The sequence below is a fragment of the Musca vetustissima genome, unplaced genomic scaffold, assembly GCF_032173495.1.
Source record: "Musca vetustissima isolate MV318-11 ecotype Yass unplaced genomic scaffold, APGP_CSIRO_Mvet_v1 utg118067, whole genome shotgun sequence".
Taxonomy (NCBI): domain Eukaryota; kingdom Metazoa; phylum Arthropoda; class Insecta; order Diptera; family Muscidae; genus Musca; species Musca vetustissima.
This window is the reverse complement of record NW_026882931.1, coordinates 1-26,157: the sequence shown is the minus strand read 5'-3', so window position 1 is coordinate 26,157 and position 26,157 is coordinate 1. Positions and strand designations below refer to the sequence as shown.

At 31.4% G+C, this 26,157-nt stretch overlaps 1 protein-coding gene across 1 annotated transcript in view; it reads right to left on the bottom strand.

Moving 5' to 3' along the window:
* The window catches only part of LOC133329656 (sodium-dependent dopamine transporter-like), a 35,633-nt gene extending 16,479 nt beyond the window's left edge, over positions 1 to 19,154 (bottom strand). Inside the window, exons 1-2 of the mRNA XM_061538133.1 lie at positions 19,122 to 19,154; positions 1,190 to 1,399 (exon numbers count right to left, since the gene is read on the bottom strand). Coding sequence (XP_061394117.1) covers positions 1,190 to 1,364 — 175 coding nt within the window. The 5' untranslated portion in view covers positions 1,365 to 1,399; positions 19,122 to 19,154. The remainder of the gene's footprint in view (positions 1 to 1,189; positions 1,400 to 19,121) is intronic.
* Between the last annotated feature and the right edge of the window lie 7,003 nt (positions 19,155 to 26,157).

Here is a 26,157-nt window from a genome sequence, read left to right as displayed (position 1 = left end):
ATCTTAGAATGTGTGGTTGGTGGAATACACGTCTTGAATTGTCAAAAAAAAAAGTTAAAAGCATTGAAACGTATAATTTTTTTATAATATTCAACATTAATTTTTCGAAATCCGATTGCTAAGTGCTTTTGTAGAGATGGAGAAAAGGGATCTGGGCTAATTGTCTACCAGGTTACTTAAAAGCTTTCTAATTGGTTCAATTAAAAAAACAGGTTCTTATGAGGGTGGGAGAGGAGGAGGTAATGAATTTTTAATGCGATTTTGGAAAAATATAAAATAATATTTAATTGTGAGTTTTTTTGGGGAGATAATTGGGGATTTTTTGGGGAACTTCAAAGGATTTATACATCAGGGGATTTCAAAAAATTATTTCTGAAATTATAAGTTGAAATATACATTGGTCTCAATGCAGGACAATATTTTATTCAAATAAAAAATGTATTATTGATCCTTGGATTTACTTCCTCTCTCCTAATGAAATATTCCCTTAAATTGCCTATCATATATCAGGATTTCTTATAACCTACAACAATTTCTTGTCCATCAAAATGTAACGGCTTAAGAATAAAAAGGATAATAAACAGTTAATTATTTCTCCTCTTAGCATTGTTAAGAAGTCCTTTTTTGTGACGATTTTTCATAAGCTTACAATGGATGGATGATTGTTACTCAAGTGTGTGTGCGTGTGTGGTGGCGGCATTGCATATACCACTACTTACCACTACGCTCAAAACAGCAAGGACAACAATACAGTCATAAACAGAAAGTTTTTTCTTCTTGTGCAACAGGATAAAGGAATGTTCATGCCAGTGGAATGAAAGAATGAAAAAAAAGAAACACCAAAATCGGAAATTGTTGTGGCTAATTGCTGGATTTCTTTCATTCCACAACAAGTGGGTGGTCGTACCAAAAAATGGGAGATGTATGTTTCAAATTAGCCACGGCCAACAGCTTAAATACTTAGACGAGTTTAAGTGTTTCATTCACTTCATCATCTTCTGCTTCTCCTTCAAAGCTTTGCACACAATTATTGTTGCATTTGTTCAGTTTCTTCGTCTTCTAATCTCAGGGACATGGTTGTCAAGGGAATATTTAATAATAAGGACTTAATGTGGTATTTATGTCAATTACACACACATGTGTGAGAGTGTATTTTTCTTAAAGAGAAAGAGATTGTATGGTGACTCACCTCCTCCATTTTTGTAGCACAAATAGGGAAATCGCCAGACGTTTGCTAAATCCACAGCGAATCCTATAACGGATAATAAGAAATCGACTTTGCCGCTCCATGTTTCACGTTCATCGGGACTATCGCTGATGTCACGTGGCGTTGTGGTCTTAGCTGCTGGTCTGTTAGGTGACATCGCCAAGGCGATGTCGTTTTCTTCGTCTTCTAAATCTGGAAGAAAAAAAATATGACTTTTTTAGCAATATTTTATTAAAAACCAGTGAGCGGAGCATTATAGTCGTACGGGGCCGACCATATGATACCCTACACAACTTCCACGAAAATCTAACTTTCTATGGTTCTATATTCAGAGCTTTGCCAATATTTCGCGATCTAATTCTAATATTCAGTAGACGAGGACTGTACTTGTCCATATTGTCTTTACCGTGTTTTATGTTGTGATGTTGGGCTTTCATTTGTAGCCTATAGGTCGAATCGAATAAAACACAAAATAAAAATAAGTTTTCGGTCCACTTCATCCCAAAATTATCTGATCATCACCGAAAATTATAGGCGTTGTCCTGGACCATAACTGGAATCTAATGGAAAATTTCAAAGCGATCAGCGCTATATTTCCGCAATCTAGTGTGGTAATGGGTTACTAAGTAGCACCTTTAAATATTTACGTATAACTCCCACATCTGAGTACATACGACCATATAATTGTTATCAATTTAAAGGTCAACCACTCCTCTTCAACATACGGTCAACATCTCGGGTCTCGCGATGTTCGGGCCATGATTGCGGCCTCTGGAGCGACCGGAAAAACGGACAATAATTAGGTATTTGGTCCATTTCATCCCCTAAAAATTTTTCCGATCAATAGGGGCCTTCATTGGTCAGAACCCATCCTACATGTAAAATTTCGTGAAGATTGGTCCATAACTGTGGCCTGTATCGTGTTTACAAATTAAAATGGACAATTTTTTGGGAGATGGAAAATTCCAATAGGGGATTGAAAGACCTTGGTGAGCACATGAAACGCCCAGAAAGAAATCTAACACGAAAATCTAACTTTCTATGGTTCTATATTCAGAGCTTTGCCAATATTTCGCGATCTAATTCTAATATTCAGTAGACGAGGACTGTACTTGTCCAGATTGTCTTTACCGTGTTTTATGTTGTGATGTTGGGCTTTCATTTGTAGCCTATAGGTCGAATCGAATAAAACACAAAATAAAAATAAGTTTTCGGTCCACTTCATCCCAAAATTATCTGATCATTACCGAAAATTATAGGCGTTGTCCTGGACCATAACTGGAATCTAATGGAAAATTTCAAAGCGATCAGCGCTATATTTCCGCAATCTAGAAATCTCGCCTTAGATCAAAGTTCGGAGATATAACCTGATAAGTTTTCCTCCGGCTATCCTATTATATATGAAGAGATAACTTCATATCTTGATTTCTAGCTATTGTAAGTATTTTTTTGAGATTAATTTTTTCAGTAAAATCGCATGGCGATTTTTTTTGTAGAACATTTATTCCTTCTAACTTGATTCCTTGTGAGTCCTTTTTGTCCTTAATTTCTCAAGATGCAATTTTTTATTCTAGCAATATTCTACAAAAATGTTGCTCGAAAGATTTTAGGTGGGTCGTCACAGACGAGAAATCGATATTTTAACGTTTTTATAGTTGATTTTCAATTTTACCCGCTTCGGGTCCCTAAAACCCTATATTTGTGTATTTCAATGAATACAGTATAAATTCATTCTAATTAAGAAATATAAAATTTTTATATTTATTTTTGCTAAAACATATATAGTTATGCCAAATACGCCGAGAAAAATAAATTTCGGCGAAGAAATAACCGGATTTCAAAATTTTTGAACCGGATATTCAGATAGTAAAATCGGGTTTAATAAGTTGTATGCATATCATTAGAAAGCAAATAAACAAGTACGCTAGAAAAATTAATTTCGAGAAGAAAGAACCGGTTTTCAAAATGTTTGAATCGGATATTCAGGTAATAAGACCTATAATAGCCCGGTTCAAAAAATGTATCGTGTTTGTTTACTAGCTTTCTAATAATATATGCATATTAAACCGGTTTTATTATCTAAATAAGAAAAAAATAAAAATTTAAAAAACCCGGTTCTTTCTTCCGAAATTTATTTTTTTTTACGTGATTTGTAAAACTGTATATGTTTTTAGTAGACAATGCGGACGAATCCGAATATATAGTTACACCAAATAAGATAAAAAAAGTAATTTCGTGGAAAAAAGAACCGGTTTTCAAAATTTGGAACCTATATTTAGATTTTCAGAGATTCGATTTTAATTTCTTTTATTAATATTAATAGAAAGTTATTAAAAACAACGCTCTAAATTTATTGAACCGGGCTATTATCGGTTTTGTTACCTGAATATCCGGTTCAAAAATTTTGAAAGCCGGTTTTAATAATACCGACTATAGTCCAAGTCAATAAATGTAGCGCGTTTGTTTAATAGTTTTCAAATAATATGAGTATAAGATATTAAAACCGGTTTTATTGTCTGGATAACAAGCTCAACGATTTTCAAACTCGATTCTTTCTTCCTCAAAATTCATTTTTCTGGCGTATTTGGTAAAACTATATATGCTTCTAGTAAATAATTCGGACACATCCGAATATATATAGTTACACTAAATAAGCAAAACAAGTAATTTCGAGGGAAAAATAACCGGATTTCAAAATTTTTGAACCGGTTACACAGGCAATAAAACCGGTTCTTAAAATTTAAAACGTTTTTTTATTAGTTTCCTAAAGATATGCATATGCGGTATTAAAACCGGTTTTATTATCTAAATATCCGGTTAAAAAATTTAGAAACCCGGGTTTTTCTTCCCTGAAATTTATTTTTCTGGCATATTTGGCATAATTTTATATGTTTTAGTAAATAATTCGGGCAATTCCGACATTTCTTTATAGTATTGAAGTACATAAATTTAGGGTCTTAGTGACATGATACGGGTAAAATTGAAAAACAAAAAAACGTTAAGAAATCGTTTTCCCGTCTATGACGACCCCACCTAAAATCTTAGGAGCAACATTTTTGTAGAATATTGCGAGGTTGAAAAATCAAATTTTGTGGTAATTGGAGACCGGTTCAATAAATTAAGGACGAAAAGGACGCCCAAGGAATCGAGTTAGAAGGACAAAATGTTCTACAAATAAATTCCTTATTTGATTTTACTGAAGAAATATAATCTCCAAAAATACATACAATGGCTACAAATCAACATATTGAGCAATCGCTTCATGTATAATAGGGTTGCCAGCAATAAAAAAATGATCACATTTTAACTCCGAATTTAGACCCAGGACGAAATTTTCCTCCTGAAGTTTCAATATGCTAACCAGATTTTTAATCTCCAATAGGAATTTTCCAAATCTCCGCCACACATACTATGACCCCGATATGGTCTCACAATGTAATTTAATTTGGACAATAGTGAATATACTTCAGATGAATATTTCGAGGTGTTGCAAACGGAATTACAACTTTAACTCCACCATGTGGAGGATATACAAATGTTAATTGGCGGTTTCTTTTCTACACTAATGATATACCTCATTGTTCTCCAAATTACCCAATTTTAAATTATCCAAACCCTAATATACATATATGAATATTTACAAAAGTATATATATTCTATAATAAAATGACAATTCTAGTTCAACTAGTGTCTGTGGCAGTAACAGTCTGTATAACTAGTGCAAGACCACCACGACAATAACAATAACAATAACAACAAAAACAAATACCCATAAACTTGTACAACTGGTTTTTAAACGTCATTTGCATATTTATTCCAATTCCTAAACATGGTCATCCAACAATCTGGGCATTCAGAATGAAACGAAAATGAAATTGTCGCAGACATTCACAAAAAATAGAATGTTGAAATGGATGATATGATGGTCAACATACTCTCGCTGTCCCCCTCCTGCTCTCCATTCCAACTTCACACTGTTTACATCCACTACAGGTAGAACGATTTGGGATTTCCGTAACAGATTTTCAAGTGTCATTTCAATGAGAGATCTGTCTGTGTCTATGAATATGCCTATATTTGAACAACCTGTCCGTTACAGAGTCGGAGTTAACCAATGGTCAGTTAAGTTGTTTGATGTGGTTCTGACATCAAAAGGTTAACTAAAGTAGACAGACAACCACATTTCAATACGGTTGGTAGTGTTTTACATTTTCGAATCTTTACAAATTTTTTGACAATAGATTTTTATTTTGAATTGGAGCGGCTGTAAATGGAGAGGTTAATATATTTTTATTGTTTTGTTTATTTTTTGTAATATTTTAATATTTGCGTAAACAGCATTTTCGTATTCTTGTTAAATTTACAATTTCTAAAAATAGCAAAATGTGTTTGTTTTGGAAAAATTAGCTTTAACCAGTCACCAAGTCACTCAGAAAATTGTATTCAATAAGGAATGTACAAATGGCAAATAAAGTACAAATGGCAAATAATGCCAAATTTCGGAAGTCAATACCTACCATTCTGGTTGATAAGCGCCTTTAAATGATGTCCAAATCCTCAAAATATCGAAATTTGGTACAAAAAATATTGGACCAATATTGATTTTTAGTAGTAAGATTTGGTACCCAATTAGAACCCAACATACCAAATTATAGACAATTCGATGGAAAAACGTGTCAAAATCCCCAAGATACTGGAATTTGGGTGACACTGTTAAATGGGAGCTATCCTAAAGACCAGAGATGACCCATCAGAAACAGTGACGTAAATGACATACATTTCCAACGTATAATATATACGTCAGAAACGTCGGAAACCTACCCAAATCCATTAGGTTTCTGACAAAATAGCTATTTCCATTAATCAATTTGGAAATTACGCATGCTTTATTCAAATTAATATAAAATTTCAAAATTTTCTTCTCAAAAAATTTAAAATTTTTATCAGTTCTAGTAAGGAATAGTCAGATATATGTAAAAAATATATATATTTGAAAATAACTGTATATGCTGATAATATTGAAATAAATGACGTTTACTACATATATTACATTTTATACAGGTATATGACGTTTTCGACGTTTACACCTTTTTGACAGTCGAAAACCTAAAAATTCGTCACACGGACCATCCCTGCTAAAGACTTGATCAATATTCATAATTTTTCGAAAAATCTCAAAATACCCGAAAATTGGGGAGCATTAGGAAAACATGATGCGATCTAGTATACTGATTTGGTCCACTTATTCCCATCGGTATAGTCAGAATTTGTGAACAAATTTGGTAACAAATTAGGTTTGGGAAAAAGGTATCCATTATTATTTTTTGTGTAAATGGTTGAAAACAGTTATGGTCGATCCTGGGCGATGTTACGACTGCTTACATGCCGGTTAATTTCGACAATTTCTCCGATTTTATCGACATTTTCGACGACCGGCCTGTGCGAGGAGCATCTTTAATATCAAAAAGTCTTGAACGGAATTTACGAAACCAAAATTGCACACAATTGGCTGTTACATTATCGGAACCATTAACACCATTCACAATTTTAGCTTGGTTTGCATTCTCGCCTTTGTCAAAGAAAAACTTTAAAAATGTATATGGGAGCTATATCTAGATCTGAACTCACTTCAACAAAATTTCGCATATATCAATCTGGACCTAATTCAGTAAGCTGTGCAAAATTTTGTCTTAATTGGAGAAATGTTGGCAGTATGGTGCTCCATTTGCATAAAATCAGGAAGCTATATCTAAATGAGAGCTATATCTAAATCTGAACCGATTTTAACAAAACTTGACATATATTAAACTAGACCTAATTCAGTGCTCTGTGTAAATTTTTTTCTCAATCGGACCAATATTGGCAGAATGGTGCACCATTTACATAAAATCGGACGAAACATATATGGGTGCTATATCTAAAACTGAAATGATTTCAACAAAACTTCTCGGATGTCAAACTGCAGTAATTTCAATACGGATGTCAACCCTATAGCGGATGTCTAACCACAGCGTATTGAACTTAATACGCTGTGCAAAATTTTGCCTCAATCGGACAAACATCGACAGTATGGTGCACTAATTACATAAAATCGGACGACACTATATATGGGAGCTGTACCTAAATCTGAACCGATTCCAAAAAAACTTTGCATACATCAATCTCGACCTAATTCAGTATTCTGTGCAAAATTTTGTCTCAATCGGATCAATATTGGGGGTTTAGTGCAACAATAACATAAAATCGGACGAAACTATATATGGGAGCTATATCTAAATCAGAATCGATTTCAACGAAACTTGGCATATATCAATCTAGACCTAATTCAGTACTCAGTACTATTTTGTCTTAATGGTGGTGACTGATAAATATTCTTTTGAAAAATCTACGCTCTAATAACCTTTAAAAAATACTTTAAGAAATACATGCTCCGATGATCCTTGGAAAAAAATTTTTTTTTTTAGTTTATGGTTTATAAAAAATTCCTCGGTAAAATTTTGACTCTAATAATCTTTGAAAAATCTACGCCTAGATTGTCCTTGAAGAAATATCAAACCTCTGGGGGCCAAGAGTCCTTGGACATATTAAAATAATCCAATTTCAATAGGGTTCGTCCTTGGGCCAAATAAGTGAATTGTGCCAAATTTCGCCCAGATCGGATCATAAATGCGACCTGAAGGGTATAAAAAGACATTTATAGCCTTTATTTTTTTTTTAATTTTTGAAAATAAAATTCTTTAAAAAAAATCCTCGTTTCAAGAAAAGCAATCTCATAGCTCTAATAGAATTTTATTAATTTGAATATTCAATCGATAAATCTGAATAATCTATATTTTTAGCCATATCAGTCCGTTATTGGAAATAAAAAATTTCCAACCTAAGAATTTGTAGTTTTATACATCGTTTTTTAAATCTTTATTTTTCAGAGAACGTTTGTGGGATAGTTGCAAATTTATTTGGAAAAAGTGCTACAAACTCAGAATAAGATCGGGTTTTAACTCGGTTTAACTCTAAAGTCAGTTTTCATATTGTCTATATATATATGGGAGCTATATCTAAATTTAGACCGATTTTCATGAAACTTAGCAGTACGCTGTGCCAAATTTCGTGCAAATCGAAAGATATTTAGGGACATTGGAACACCATTTACCTTAAATCGGAAATATATATGAAGGCTATATCTAAATCTAAACCGATTTTTCCCAATTTCAATAGAGTTCGTCCTTGAACCAAATAAGTGAACTGTGCCAAATTTCACAGTTCGGATCATAAATGTAAAATAACATTAATAGCCTTTATTTATTTTTTTTTTTTTTTGAAAATAAAATTCTTTAAAAAATCCTCGTTTCAAGAAAATCAATATCATAGCTCTAATAGAACTTTATTAATTTGAATATTCATTCGATAAATCCATATTCTAAAAAGTTATTTGTTATGAAACCTTGACCTTAGAACTCCCATAGCTTTCATGTATTTCTCCTTAAAACAATTTTATTCAGCATTAACTTCTTTATAAGCATTAACAGTCAAATAGATTTAAAAACTTCAATTTGAATTTGAAATTGAAAGTTGAAGGTCTCATTGTCAAAAATGAATAATAACCACAAACAAAAATAATAGTAATAATAATTGAACATTTAACAGCTGCAGCTAAATGAGATATTAATAATGATTTAAATAAATCTTGAACTTAGAGAAATAATAATATTTTTTTTTCGTTCGGATTAATTATAACCGGTTTTTATTAATAGCAACAGCATTTTGAATTGCCATAAATGGAAATTAAATGTTAAAGAAAGAAACAAAACAAAAGGTAAATGGTAATAAGTAAACAAATGTTAACAAAAAAAAAAAAAGAAAAAAATAATAATAATTGCAAATGCAGTTCTGATTTGTATGTATGTATATTACCATAGGTATATAGCAAAATTTGAAAGGTAAAAATGTTTGCCTTTTTTTTAAATTAATATGAAAAAAATTGGTCAATAATTGAAACTTTACTTCCCCAATTACATACAATTAATTATCATTCATTTGAAGTGTTTATTTACTAATTGCTAACTTTAAAATTTAAACACTTTTATATTTACACTTTTTTAAGTAAATAACACTGAGCAACAAATTTCTAATATTACAATAACATTTTGTATTTAGAGAACTATAAAAAAATATATCATAATATATGGGTCAAATTTATTATAATATATAATTTTTATACCCTACACAACTATGTTGTCAGGGTATTATAGCTTTGTGCAGCCCCAAAAGTTTGTAACGCCGCAAATATTGGTCCTAGACCCACCTTTAAGTATACCGATCTTCATATCTCGACTAGCTGAGTCGATGTAGACATGTGTGTCCGTCCGTCCGTCCGTCTGTCCATTATAATTTGTAAACACGACACAGGCCACAATTATGGACCAATCTTCACGAATTTTTGCATTTAGGATCGGTTCTGGCCAATGAAGACCCCTATTGTTTTTGATAAAGATCGGTTAATATTTAGGGGATGAAATGGACCAAATACTAAATTTTTGTCGGTTTTTCTGGTCGCTCCAGAGGCCGCAGTTATGATCCGAACATCGTGAAATTTTACATGGAGGAGGGGATCAGGGCTAAGAATAAGCATGCCTGTTTTGATAAAGATCGGTCAATATTTAGCGGGTCAAATGGAGCCTGACTTTTGTGTGAAAATATACAATATACAAAATTTTTATTCTGGGACGTATATACTTGCTCCTGAAGGACATATACTCGAGATGTTGGTAGTATGTCCAAGATGAGTTGTTGACCTTAAAATTGATACCAATTGTATGGCTGTATGTACTCCGATGCGGGAGTTATACGTAATTAAGTAAATGTGACTATGTGCATATTATTACTATTACTCCATTAGAGGACGGAAATGTCGCGCTGATCGCTTTGAAATTGTACAGGAAGCTCCGATTATGGTCAAGGACGACGCTTATAGTTTTCGGTGAAGTTGAGATTTCATTCAGGGGTTGCAATGAAGCGAAAACTTTACTTTTGCCAGATTTTATAGTCGCTTTAGAGGCAATTATTATATACTGAACATCATATATTTTACAAGGTGAAGGGGATCTGACCAAATACTTAGAGCGGCTGTTTAGATGATGATCGGTCAATTTTCCGAGGGTAAAATCAACCAAAACCTAAAGTGACCAATTTTTTATTGTATGGCGTAATAATTCTCTTCAAGAAAAAACATTTTGGAAAATATTCAAGACTTAGAAATAGGAGTTGTTTATCTATGATCTGTAAAAAGGGTGCAAATATCACGAAATATTGCCCAGGCTTAGAATATAGAACCGCCGAAAGTGTGTTTTTCGTGGTAATTGTGTTGGGTATCATATGGTCGGCCCCGTCCGACTATACTGCTCCGCTCACTGGTTTATAATATATAATTTATCTATACTAATAAAAGAGTAAAGTGATTGACTGACTGATTTAACGATTCATCAACGCCCAGACGAAACGGCTGAAGCTAGAATCTTGAAATTTTGGGTGAGGGTCACGCTTGGTCCAAAGTACTAAAGTACCGAAAAGTACTAAAAAGTACTAAATGTGATACAATTTGTATTTGGCGAACTGGTAGAGCTAGAAATCTTAAATTTTTAATGAGATGCACTGATGGAGTATAGAATAGATATACCAAAGGGTTTTTTGGGCATTCGAACTATAAGTATGCGAAAAGTACAAAAATGTACGAAATTTGTTACAATTTCGAAGCATATGAATGGATAGAGTTAAAATATTGAAATTTGGAATGCGTATTAGGGTTGAGATGTAGGGTCTATTAAAGCAGATGGTTTTGAAAGCGTGTACTCATGTGTACGAAAACTACTATATGGTACTATATTTGGAACAAATTTAATTCGGAGGTACAAATCGAGCTGGAATCCTGAAATTTGAAATTAACATTACCATCAGAGTATAGGATTGGGACATGTACGTAGTTTTAGAAAATGTTTACTTATGTGTACGAAAATTACTAAATCGTACTATAATTGGTACAATTTGGATTTTTGTGATCCGATATAGTGGGAACGATGAAATTTGGTGTCAGGATCATTGTAGAGGTGTAGGATTAGGGTCAGGATTCAGTTTAACAAATTAATACTTAGTACTAAATCGTACTATAATTGGTACAATTTGAAATTTAGGTGAACCAATAGTGCTAGAGTCATGAAATTTGGAGTCAGGATCACTGTTGAGGTGTAAGATTGAAATATGCATGAAGTTTTAGAATTTGTACTAATGTGTACTAAATTTGGTATAATTCAAATTGTGGGTTTAACAAATTAATACTTAGTACTAAATCGTACTATAATTGGTACAATTTGGATTTTTGTTATCCGATAGAGTGGGAACGATGAAATTTGGAGACAGGATCATTGTAGAGGTGTATGATAAGGGTCAGGATTCAGTTTAACAAATTAATACTTATGTGTGCTAAATGGTACTAAATTTGGTACAATTTGAATTTTAGGTGAACCAATAGGGCTGAAGTCATGAAATTTGGAGTCAGGATCATTGTTGAGGTGTAAAATTGAAATATGCATGCAATTTTAGAATTTGTACTAATGTGTACTAAATTTGGTACAATTTAAATTGTGGGTGAAGCGACAGAGTTGAAATCATGAAATTTTGATTTAGGATCACTGTAGAGGTGTAGGATTGGGGTATGTAAGAAGTTTTGGAAATTGGTACTACTGTGTACTAAATTTGGTACAATTTGAATTGTGGGTGAACTGATAGTGTTGGAATCCTGAAATTTGGATTTATGATCATGATTTTGGAAATTCGTACTACTGTGTACTAAAATTTGTACAATTTGAATTGTGAGTCAACCGATAAAGTTGGAATCCTGAAACTTGGATTTAGGATGACTGTGGGGCTTTAGGATTGGAGTAAAAGTTTTGGAAATCGGTACAACTATGTACTAAATTTGGTACAATTTGAATTCTGGATGAACCAATAGAGTCGGAATCCTGAAACTTGGGTAAGTAAGAGGTTTTGGATATTCATACTACTGTGTACTAAATTTGGTACAATTTAAATTGTGGGTGAACCTATGGAGTCGGAATCCTGAAACTTGGATTTAGGAACTCTGTCGGTGTGTAGTTTTGGTTTAAGTAGGATATTTTGGAAATTCATACTACTGTGTACTAAATTTTGTACAATTTTAATTGTGGGCGAACCAATAGAGTTGGAATCCTGAAATTTGAATTTGGAATTATTGTGGGGGAGTAGGATCGGGGTATGCACGAAGATTTGTTAGATGGTTGAGGAGGGTACTTATAGAAATAATGTGTGCTTAATAGAAAATTTTGTAAAATTTGGATTTGGGTGAACCTTTAGAGCTCAAATCATGAAATTTGGTACTAAACGGTACTCACAGTATTCTGTGAAAATAAAATAATATTTCCTACATTCGCTAACGAAGTTGCGAGGATATGCTAGTTATCTATATATATATATATATATATATATACATATAAATGGAGCAACAAAAATGTATACTAACGCATCAATTGAGAACGGCTGGACCGATTTGACTCACCTTTAAGGATTCATCTCTTCGTAGTTTTTTTGGACATATTTTGGGCGAAAATGGACAGCGTATACCTTTAAGTAATTGTCAATTATGGAAAATTCTCAAAATATGTTAATTATACCCTTCACCACACTGTGGTACAGGGTATTATGTCTTTGGGCATATATTTGTAACAGGCAAAAATAATCGAGATAGACCAATGGTTGCTTTTGAGAATATGCATAGAATCACTTTCTGAGTCGATTTATGCATGTCCGTCCGTCCGTCCATGTATTTTTGTTAATAAAGTACAGGTCGCATTTATTATCCGATTTGGATGAAATTTGGCACAGGTCACTTAATTGGCCCAAGGGCGAACCCTATTGAAATTGGAGAAAATCGGTCCACGGCATAGCTCCCATATAAGGGTACCCCCCAATTTTCGGTATTTTGGGGTTATTTAGCACATTTTTTAACTGAATTCGCTGAAATTTGGTACTTTGAGTTCTTATTGGGTAGCAAATCTCCCTACTAAAAATTATAAATATAGGTCCATTTTTTCGGATAGTCCCCATATAAGGGTAGCCCCAATTTTCGGTATTATGGGTGTTTTGATCGCATTTTTGGACCGAATTCGCTGAAATTTGGTACTTTGAGTTCTTATTGGGTACCAAATTTCCCTACTAAAAATTATAAATATAGGTCAATTTTTTCGGATAGTCCCCATATAAGGGTACCCACAATTTTCGGTATTTTGGGTTCGTGAGCTCGTTTTATAACTGAATTCTCTGAAATTTTGTACATTGGGTTCTTATTGGGTACCAAATTACTCCACTAAAAATTATATATATAATTCCAGTTTTTCTGGTAGTCCCCATATAACGGTACCCCCAAATTTTTGGTATTTTGGGGGTTCTGATCGTATTTTCCGACCGAATTGACTGTAATTTAGTACGTCGAGTTCTTATTAGGTAGCAAATCTCTCCACTATAAATTATAAATATAGGTCAATTTATTCGGGTAATCCCCATATAAGGGTATCCCCCAATTTTCGGTATTTTGGGGTTCTTGGGAGCGTTTTTCAACCAAACACTTTGTAATTTGGTTTTTTATACCCTTCACCACACTGTGGTACAGGGTATTATGTCTTTCTGCAAATGTTTGTAACAGGCAAAATGAATCAAGATAGACCCATGGTTCCTTTCGAGAATATGCATATAATTACTTTTTAAGTCGATTTATGCATGTCCGTCCGTCTGTCCATGTTAAATTGTAAACAAAGTACAGGTCGCATTTATTATCCGAATTGGATGAAATTTGGCATATGTCACTTATTTGGCCCAAGGACGAACCCTATTGAAATTGGTTCAGATTTAGATATAGCTCCCATATATATTTTCGTCCGATTTAAGGTAAATGGTGCACCAAAGTCCCTATATATCTTTTGATTTGCACGAAATTTGGCACAGCGATCTTAATTAAGCCTAGAATGGTGTGTGCTAAGTTTCATAAAAATCGGTTAAGATTTATATATAGCTCCCATATATATTTTCGTCCGATTTAAGGTAAATGGTGCACCAATGTCCCTAAATATCTTTCGATTTGCACGAAATTTGGCACAGCGTACTGAATTAAGCCTAGAATGATGTGTGATAAGTTTCGTGAAAATCGGTTCAGATTTAGATATAACTCCCATATATATTTTCGTCCGATTTAAGGAAAATGGTGTACCAAAGTCTCTGTATACCTTTCGATTTCCACAAAATTTGGTACAGCGTACTGAATAAAGTCTAGAATGATGTGTGTTAAGTTTCGTGAAAATCAAAAATGCGACGTCTGTTAAATTTACTCAAAGTGGTGAAGGGTATCATATAGTCGGCCCCGTCCGACTTTACCACTTTCCTTACTGCTTTTCTATTATAATATATAATTTTTTATAATATATAATTTATTATAATATATAATAACTCGTATATAATGACTGCATAAAAAAATAATACTTCTCACTATAGTCTAGCTTTAACGGCAGAAGTAAGTATGGCTTTTCTCATAAAACTTTATCCCTGAAAATTACTATCAATGTTAACATATTGGAAATTAAATAAAGGAACAAAACTAAATAAAAAATTAAACATTTTTTACTGACCTTACACCGGAATAAATCAACCAAAAATATAATTATTATCCTAGTATATCCCTAACCTATACTGGGTGAAGAATTTCATTTGTATGTTAGGATACTTTTTTTCTTCAATATCCTTTAGATATTATTTGTTACCCAGTGTAATTTGCATGCATTTGATTTTTTTGTTTATTATTTGTTACTTTTTTTCGTTTAGTATCTGTTTAAGATTTAATAGTTTTTTTTGTTGCTCATCGAAATTCTCAGCTATTTGCAAGATTTACGATGAAGATTTTTTGTATGATTGCGTCCGTCCGTCCGTTCATCCGTTTGTTCGTGTCTAAGCTTTCGTCATCAATTAAGCCACTGCTTAGTTAATCTCGTGCAAAGCTAAATGAGTCGCAATTTTTTTTTTATTTTTTTTTTTTGATTTTTATGTGCTAATCACGTCATAATTGTTTAATTACAGAAATAATGGAAGCGACAAACAATGTGGGCCAATGTGTGGCAAAATGTCATAATATGTAATTTAACGGTATTTTTAATCAGATTTACAGCTATTAAGTCATAGGTAATTAAAAAAATAGATATATATATTTTTGAAAAGGATAGAGTTTGTGAAAATTATTTTTTTTGATATTCAGAATAGTAGTGCTATTAGGATATGTAGTATAATACATGAAACCACATAACGCTTATTGGCTGAAAGATCGGAATAAATCTAAAAAAAAATAATTTTGCAGAAAATGTGTTTTAAGTTTGCAATTTACACCTTACAAGGAAAAGAAGAATTTTACAGCTTTTCAAACATTGTGTGTAAGAGATATCCATCTGAATTTTTTGCACAGCCTTAAATCTGACATCATGAACTCCAAGATTAGGATTTTGATATATGTCGGTTTTGTAGTAACTGAGCGATGCAAATACGATAAGTCTTTTAAAAAATATCCCTTTGAAAAATATTAAATGTGATTTTGAAAAATTACACTCTTACAGTTCTCAAAAAGTTTTTTTTTAACTCTTCAACACTCTTTGAGGAAATAAATCATGATCTGATAGTCCTGAAAATATATTGGTTGGGAAAATCATCGTTCTAATAGTCTTTGATTTTTTTATTTTGAAAAAAAAAAACTCACACACGGATATTTCTTTAAAAATGTGTTATTTTAAAGACAATTCTCATTCTTATATTGAAAAAACTACCTCAAAAATGTAAAAAGGAAAATCTCAGAAAAAATCGAGTAAATTAAACCATGCTTTCATATCCCTTCAAAATATATATTTTTTAAAAATTCAAAGAATGATTTTTGAATTACTTTTATTGGACTACTAATTTTTTTTTAAATATCTTTTTTAATTAATATTTTTTATACCCTTCACCACACTGTGGTACAGGGTATTATGTCTTTGTGCATATGTTTGTAACAGGTAAAAGGAAACGAGATAGACACATGGTTCCTTTTTAGAATATGCATAGAATCACTTTTTAAAACGATTTATGCATGTCCGTCCGTCTGTTTGTCTATCCATGTTAAATTGTAAACAAAGTACAGGCCGCATTTATGATCCGAATTGGATGAAATTTGGCATAGGTCACTTATTTGGCCCAAGGACGAACCCTATTGAAATTTGGAAAAATCGGTCCAGATTTAGATATAGCTCCCATATATATTTTCGTCCGATTTAATGTAAATGGTGTACCAATGTACCTATATATCGTTCGATTTGCACGAAATTTTGCATAGCGTAATGAATTATGTCTAGAACGATGTGTGCTAAGTTTCCTGGAAATCGGTCTAGATTTAGATATAGCTGCCATATATATTTTCGTCCGCTTTAAGGTAAATGGTGTACCAATGTCCCTACATATCTTTCGATTTGCACGAAATTGGGTATAGCGTAATGAATTATGTCTAGAATGATGTGTGTTAAGTTTCCTGAAAATCGGTCCAGATTTTGATATAGCTCCCATATATAGTTTCATCCGATTAAAGGTAAATGGTGCGCCAAAGTCCCTAAATATCTTTCAATCTGCATGAAATTTGGCATAGAGTAATGAATTATGTCTAGAATGAAGCGAAGTTAATAATCCTAGTTCACACGAGAGCCAGACATGTACTCTTTCTAACACCGTTGGAATTTTCGGATTCCGATGTGCCCGCCATCAAAAATAAGGACTTTTCTTTAATTACAAAAAAACAACAACAAAACAATAACAAAATTTTTTGTAAATTATTTTTCTTCTCTTTTAAATCTTCAAATATATATGTGCAAAGTAACACTAATAAATAGTTGTTTTATATAAAAACAACAAACTGGGATTAAGCCTGACTATTTTGCAAAAACAAAATACAAAGTAACAAACCTTAACAAGCATTGGTATTGATTTACCAGCCCTTTGAAAATCTTGAAAAATTAAAATCGAGAATGGGTGGGGTTCCCTTAAGGCTAGAATGACGTGTGCTAAGTTTCGTGAAAATTGGTTCAGATTTAGATATAGCTCCCATATATATTTTTGTCCGATTTTATGTAATTGGTGCACCAAAGTCCCTAAATATCTTTCGATTTGCACGAATTTTGGTATGGGGTACTGAATTAAGTCTAGAATGATGTTGCCAAGCTTCGTGAAAAGATCCATAGCTAGGCCGATTGACACAACGTACTGATGTAATGTAAATTATTCTCTGGCAAGTTTCCCTGAAATCGGTTCAGATATATTCTACATATGTAGAATATGCTCAAAGTGGTGAAGGGTATCATATAGTCGGCCCATACCGACTTTACTACTTTCCTTACTGGTTTTTGAATTACTTTATTATTTTTTAAATATCGTTTTTTAATTAATATTTATTAATAATAATTAATATTTATTTTTTGGATTACTGGATTTTTTAATATCGTTTTTAGAACCATCAATCGTTGGATTTTTCAAAAGGTATTTTTTCAACGTGAATTTTCAATTTTTTTCAGTAACAATCAGAAGGTCTATTTTTTAAAAATTACTTTTAAGAGCCATCATGCTAGTGAATTAATTTTCCAAGGACTCAAAAATGTGGATTTATCGAATTTCAAGAACTGGCAGAACGTGGATTTTAAAAATATTATTTTTTAAGGGCTATTAAAGGGTTGATTTGCATTGCCATTTTGAAACAAAATATTTTTAAGTATTATTTGACCAAGTTATAAAAAAAATAATTATGGACTATGGAAAACATGAGACTTAAAAAAAATTATGGTGTTGATTTTTCAATTCGAATACTTTTCAATTTAAAAAAGGGCTCTGTCTACCGTTTGCATGCTTTGAAATATAAATAAAATAGAAGATCGGTATACAAATTCTAAATTCCATATCCTTTTGTACGTCCCTCCACTTGCCTGTCTCTTGAAATCACGATAGATCTCACAATATTTAGATAGATCTGAAATGTTGCACATAGGACACTTGTGCTCCTACAATGTTTGCCATTACAAATGAGATATATCTTGGGTAATAAAAAACGCAGGAATTTGTCGGCCTAAGTTTATGTTTTAACATAGCTCTTCAATAAAGGTCCTGCCTAATTTTGGTTTTTTTTGTTCGTGGTCCGCCCATCAAAGGTATATTAGAGGCCTTAGCCGAATTTTTAGCTTAATTTGGTATGTTTTTATTCATGAGAGAATAAAAAACATTGTCGCATTTACATATCCCGACCTATATAACGTATTTTGAGTGTGAATCTCATGGCATGGCCATATATTTAGAATAGAATATTTTAAACACTCAAACAATGTGTGAATATATGACGGATATTTAAAAAAATACTTTTTTTGGTAAGTCTTTGAAAAAAATAAATCTGAATGAAATCTTAAAGAAATCTGATTTGAAAACATATTATTAAAATTTCTGTAAAAGAGTCACGTTTGTGTGGGTCCTTGAATATTCGAAAAAAGGAACTTTTATGTTTTTTTTTTAATAAAATATTCCTTAAAAATCCATGCCTCGTTGGAATTTCGAAAAAATATTTTTTATACCCCACGTTTGTTTGTCCGTGTACATATATTCTGTAAAAAAAATTACGAACCAAAACGTTACCCCGTGATGGCATTTAAAAATATTCGTTTAATATTCCCACAATAAATAAAAACTGTTTTTATATTTTTTAAATCCACTTAAAAAATATTATTTAAAAAGCCCACACTTGTAGCTACAACCATTTCTTCGTTTTCGTTAATGAATTATTTAATTATTTTTATACCTGAATCCGTTTTAACACTTGAATATTTTTTCTCCGCCATTCTTTCTTAAATATTCACAAATTTGAATATTCACAATTCAAAAAAAAAAAAAAAAAACAACTCGTAAAAATATTCTTTATTAATGGTTTTTTATTATTAACCAATTTTAAATCAAATTAAATTCCACGACGTTAACTTTTAAATTCATTTCACAATTTATATTCGAAAACAAATTCAAATCACTTTTTTCTGTATTTTTTAATACATTTTATTTGTTATGTTTTAAAGTTAACATTCGAAACTCTAGCGAGTTTTAAGCGTTTTCAAAACGACATCTTTATCGTTCTTTGGATCGAACTCAACTGAAAACGAAAACGCACAGACATGAAAACAAACAAAAAATGGGGGAAACAACATAATAACCAAAAACGAACCCACCAACCTAACCGACGAATGAACGTTACCGTTTCTCATCTCTGTCACAGCAGCGTTTAAAGCTCGTTACTCGGCCTAGCTGGCTGCCACTTTGGAGCTAGAGAAAAAGAACCAAAACAGCAGCATCAGTTCGCTATTAGGCCAACAAACATTTTGAAACAGCTTTTTAACTTGTTTTGAATTTTTGTTGTTGTTGTTTTTGTTCCTTCTTTATATTCTGGCTGCAATGGTGCCGCTGTCTTTGATAATTGCAGCAAATAAACACCGAATATTAGTTGGGAAGCATAAAAGGGAGTCAAACGACCGGAAAAATTATTACAATATAAACTAGGAAGACAAGACGATGATAGATAATGGACAATATTGAGTTCTTCTAATTTTTCTGTGTTCAATATAAATTGAGTTAAAATGCCATGAATAGAGAATATGGACACTTGGGCTAGGTTGTTGGAATGGCCATAAAAGTTTGACACAAACCAACAAAAAAATCAATTAAATTGACTTCAATGTAATTAGATAAAATGAAAATTATGTGAGAAAATTGTTTTGAATACAGCAATTTTAATTGATGTTCGATAAGTGGAAGGTATTTAGTTTTTTTTTTGTAAAGGGAGGAAGCTCTTAGGCATGCCGTGTGGCTAATATCTAAATGAAAAATAACGAAATTGGGGTAGTATCTTTATAAGAGAGCTACCCACAAACGGGAACCTATAATGAAAATTTATAGTTTGGAACATTTTTATCTAATGGGATTCCAAAATATGAAATAATCCGATATTCCTGAGATAAATATTTTTAAACAATATACTCTACAGATTGAACTAAAAAAAATATTTAAAAAATCCACGCCTTATATAGGTCTTTCAAAAAAATAGTATTTAAAAATGCATGCCTTATCTCTAAAAAAATATTATATAAAACATTCAAGATTTAAAAAAAATATTATTTAAAAAATTTAATCTTTGTGTAGGCCATTGAAAAATTTTATTTACAAAATCCTTGTCCATCCTATGCTCTTGAAAAATATTATATGAAAAAATTTATATAGGTCCTTGAAAAAAAAAATAATTAAACCAGTAACGAAAGCAGTAAAGTCGGACTGGGCCGACTATATGATACCCTTCATCAGTTTGGGTATATTCTACATATTTATCCTAACAGACGTTGCCTTTAGGAAGGAATACTAATTTCAGTACGTTTTGTCAATCGGCCTAGCTATGGGTCTTTAGTGAACAATTTATATAAAATCGGACGAAAATATATAAATATATATATGGAAGCTATATCTATATCTGGACCGAAACTTAGCATACACCATTCTCGACCTAATTTATTGCCCTATGCCAAATTTCGTGCAAATCGAAAGATATATAGGGCCTTTGGTGCACCATTTACGTAAAATCGGACGAAACTATATATGGGAGCTATATCGAAATCTGACCCGATTTTTTCGAAACTTGACACACATCATTAAAGACTCAATTCACTACCCTATGTTAAATTATGTGCAAATCGAAAGATATATAGGGCCTTTGGTGCACCATTTACGTAAAATCGGACGAAACTATATATGGGAGCTATATCGAAATCTTACCCGATTTTTTCGAAACTTGACACACATCATTAAGGACTCAATTCACTACCCTATGTTAAATTATGTGCAAATCGAAAGATATATAGGACCTTTGGTGCACCATTTACATAAAATCGGATGAAACTATATATGGGAACTATATCGAAATCTGACCTAATTTGTTCGAAACTTGACACACATCATTAAAGACTCAATTCAGTACCCTATTCCAAATTTCGTGCAAATCGAAAGATTTATAGGACTTTGGTGCTCCATTTATATAAAATCGGACGAAACTATATACTGAAGCTATATCTATATCTGAACCGATTTTCACGAAACTTAGCACACATCATTCTGGACCTAATTCAGTACCTTATGCCAAATTTCGTGCAAATCGAATGATATATAGCGACATTGGTGCCCCATCTAAATCTTACCCGATTTTCTTCAATTTCAATAGAGATCGTCCTTGGGCCAAATAAGTGACTTGTGCTAAATTTCATTCAAATCGGATCATAAATATATAGTGTTTTTAAAAGTATCCACGCCTTGGCGAAGTCTTTGAAAAAGTATTCTTTAAAAAATCCACGCCTTGGCGAAGTCTTTGAAAAAGTATTCTTTAAAAAGTCCACGCCTTGGCGAAGTCTTTGAAAAAGTATTCTTTAAAAAATCCACGCCTTGGTAAGTCTTTAAAAATACCATTCTTTAAAAAATCAACGCCTTTGTAGGTCTTTGAAAAAATATTCTTTAAGAAATCCACGCCTTGGCGAAGTCTTTAAAAAAGTATTCTTTAAAAAATCCACGCCTTGCGAAGTCTTTGAAAAAGTATTCTTTAAAAAATCCACGCCTTGGCGAAGTCTTTGAAAAAGTATTCTTTAAAAAATCCACGCCTTGGCGAAGTCTTTGAAAAAGTATTCTTTAAAAAATCCACGCCTTGGCGAAGTCTTTGAAAAAGTATTCTTTAAAAAATACACGCCTTGGTAAGTCTTTGAAAAAATATTCTTTAAAAAATCCACGCCTTGGTAAGTCTTTGAAAAAATATTCTTTAAAAAATCCACGCCTTGGCGAAGTCTTTGAAAAAGTATTCTTTAAAAAATCCACGCCTTGGTAAGTCTTTGAAAAAATATTCTTTAAAAAATCCACGCCTTGGTAAGTCTTTGAAAAAATATTCTTTAAAAAATCCACGCCTTAGCAAGTCTTTGAAAAAATATTCTTTAAAAAATCCAAGCCTTAGCAAGTCTTTGAAAAAATATTCTTTAGAAAATCCACGCCTTGGTAAGTCTTTGAAAAAATATTCTTTAAAAAATCCACGCCTTGGTAAGTCTTTGAAAAAATATTCTTTAAAAAATCCACGCCTTGGTAAGTCTTTGAAAAAATATTCTTTAAAAAATCCACGCCTTGGTAAGTCTTTGAAAAAATATTCTTTAAAAAATCCACGCCTTGGTAAGTCTTTGAAAAAATATTCTTTAAAAAATCCACGCCTTGGTAAGTCTTTGAAAAAATATTCTTTAAAAAATCCACGCCTTGGTAAGTCTTTGAAAAAATATTCTTTAAAAAATCCACGCCTTGGTAAGTCTTTGAAAAAATATTCTTTAAAAAATCCACGCCTTGGTAGGTCTTTGAAAAAATATTCTTTAAAAAATCCACGCCTTGGTAAGTCTTAGAAAAAATATTCTTTAAAAAATCCACGCCTTGGTAGGTCTTTGAAAAAATATTCTTTAAAAAATCCACGCCTTGGTAAGTCTTTGAAAAAATATTTTTTAAAAAATCCACGCCTTGGTAAGTATTTGAAAAAAATCCTTTAAAAAATCCACGCCTTGGTAAATCTTTGAAAAATATTCTTTAAAAAATCCACGCCTTGGTAAATCTTTGAAAAAATATTCTTTAAAAAATCCACGCCTTGGCGAAGTCTTTGAAAAAATATTCTTTAAAAAATCCACGCCTTGGCGAAGTCTTTGAAAAAATATTCTTTAAAAAATCCACGCCTTGGTAAGTCTTTGAAAAATATTTTTTAAAAAATCCACGACTTGGTAAGTCTTTGAAAAAATATTCTTTAAAAAATCAACGCCTTGGTAAGTCTTTGAAAAATATTCTTTAAAAAATCCACGCCTTGGCGAAGTCTTTGAAAAAATATTCTTCAAAAAATCCACGCCTTGGCGAAGTCTTTGAAAAAATATTCTTTAAAAAATCCACGCCTTGGCGAAGTCTTTAAAAAAATATTCTTTAAAAAATCCACGCCTTGGCAAAGTCTTTGAAAAAATATTCTTTAAAAAATCCACGCCTTGGTAAGTCTTTGAAAAAATATTCTTTAAAAAATCCACGCCGTAGCAAGTCTTTGAAAAAATATTCTTTAGAAAATCCACGCCTTGGTAAGTCTTTGAAAAAATATTCTTTAAAAAATTCACGCCTTGGTAAGTCTTTGAAAAAATATTCTTTAAAAAATCCACGCCTTGGTAAGTCTTTGAAAAAATATTTTTTAAAAAATCCACGCCTTGAAAAATTAGACTAAAATATTCAACCTCATTTTGAAATTATTTTATTATTTTTATTATTTTTATTATTTTCCCTACATTAAAAATGTAAATATTTTCCGATTACATACAACTATTCAAAATCAATTTGTATTACATAACATCTGTAGTAAAATTATGAGTATTCTATGTCGATAACAATTAATCGTGATCACTTGTAGTGGAATGCATATAAAATATTATAAAATAGATTTCTCTTTGAAGTGATATTGCAAAATAGTTACATTATTTTATTAAAATAATTACCTTGAAATTTCTAAATAAAGTTAACACTATTCTTGAATCATGCTCTCCTCACCAGAAAAGCAGCAGCAGCAACAATTTTCACTAAATTAATTTTTTTCACACCACAAAAAAAATATTTTTTGTTGACTACAAAAATAGTTTCCAGTGTCTGTTGAACATTTGTAAAACAAAAAAAATCTTAATTTTATCAAAAATGTTTTCTTTTTTTGCAAAAAATATAACACAATAAATGTTTTTCCAAAGAGTAAAATAAAATTGTATGTATAACAAAGAAAAATAATTACACCAACAACACTGTTCTTTTTTTATAAAATTCTATTAACAACACTTATTATTACAATAATTATTTTTTTTTTTCTATTTTTTCGTCGAATAAAACTATGATTTGAAATCAACGGTAACTTGTAAACGAATGTGGAAATTTTGCAAAACTGTTCCGCCTTTTATACTCTTCGAGGGACGATGGTTGGCTGCCAAGCACACGCCGAGGGTATTAGATGCTGTGTTGCAAGTGGATTGTTTCTTGTTTGTCATTCATACGGAAGAGACGCATGCGCTTATATTCTGATTGGGGAAGAAGTGATATTGGGCGCCATCTATTGAATGGCAGTTCGGCGGATGCAACATGAAGACATATGGAATATTTGAAAAGTAACGGTGGTGAGATGTTTTGAAAAAGCTTTGTTGTGAGCTTTATTGGTAAAGTTTGGTAATGCTAATTTAGCGTTTTTATACTACCATCCAAAAATATTAGATACTTTGACATTCCGAGTCCATGAAAAAATATTTTTTGAAAAAACCACGTCTTATATAGGTCGCTGAAAAGAATACTTTTTAAAAAATCCAAAAATCCAGGTCGTTGAAAAAATATTTTTTTAAAAAATCCACGCCTTATATAGGTCGTTGAAAAAATATTTTTTTAAATTATCCACGCCTTATATAGGTCGTTGAAAAAATATTTTTTTAAAAAATCCACGCCTTATATAGGTCGTTGAAAAAATATTTTTTTTAAAAACTCCACGCCTTATATAGGTCGTTGAAAAAAATATTTTTTAAAAAATCCAAAAATCCATGTCGTTGAAAAAATATTTTTTAAAAAATCCAAAAATTCAGGTCGTTGAAAAAATATTTTTTAAAAAATCCACGCCTTATATTTTTTAAAAAATCCACGCCTTATATTTTTTAAAAAATCCACGCCTTATATTTTTTAAAAATCCACGCCTTATATTTTTTAAAAAAAATCCACGCCTTATATTTTTTAAAAAATCCACGCCTTATATTTTTTAAAAAATCCACGCCTTATATTTTTTAAAAAATCCACGCCTTATATTTTTTAAAAAATCCACGCCTTATATTTTTTAAAAAATCCACGCCTTATATTTTTTAAAAAATCCACGCCTTATATTTTTTAAAAAATCCACGCCTTATATTTTTTAAAAAATCCACGCCTTATATTTTTTAAAAAATCCACGCCTTATATTTTTTAAAAAATCCACGCCTTATATTTTTTAAAAAATCCACGCCTTATATTTTTTAAAAAATCCACGCCTTATATTTTTTAAAAAATCCACGCCTTATATTTTTTAAAAAATCCACGCCTTATATGTTTTAAAAAATCCACGCCTTATATTTTTTAAAAAAATCCACGCCTTATATTTTTTAAAAAATCCACGCCTTATATTTTTTAAAAAATCCACGCCTTATATTTTTTAAAAACTCCACGCCTTATATTTTTTAAAAAATCCACGCCTTATATTTTTTAAAAAATCTACGCCTTATATTTTTTAAAAAATCCACGCTTTATATTTTTTAAAAAATCCACGCCTTATATTTTTTAAAAAATCCACGCCTTATATTTTTTAAAAAATCCACGCCTTATATTTTTTAAAAAATCCACGCCTTATATTTTTTAAAAAATCCACACCTTATATTTTTTAAAAAATCTACGCCTTATATAGGTCGTTGAACAAAATATTTTTTAAAAAATCCACGCCTTATATAGGTCGTTGAAAAAAATATTTTTGAAAAAATCCAGGCCTTATATAAGTAGTTGAAAAAAAATATTTTTTTAAAAAATCCACGCCGTATATAGGTCGTCGAAAAAAATATTTTTAAAAAAATCCACGCCTTATATAGGTCGTCGAAAAAAATATTTTTTAAAAAATATAGGTCGTCGAAAAAAAATATTTTTTAAAAAATCCACGCCTTGTGTATAGGTCGTTGAAAAAAATATTTTTTAAAAAATCCAAAAATCCACACCTTATATAG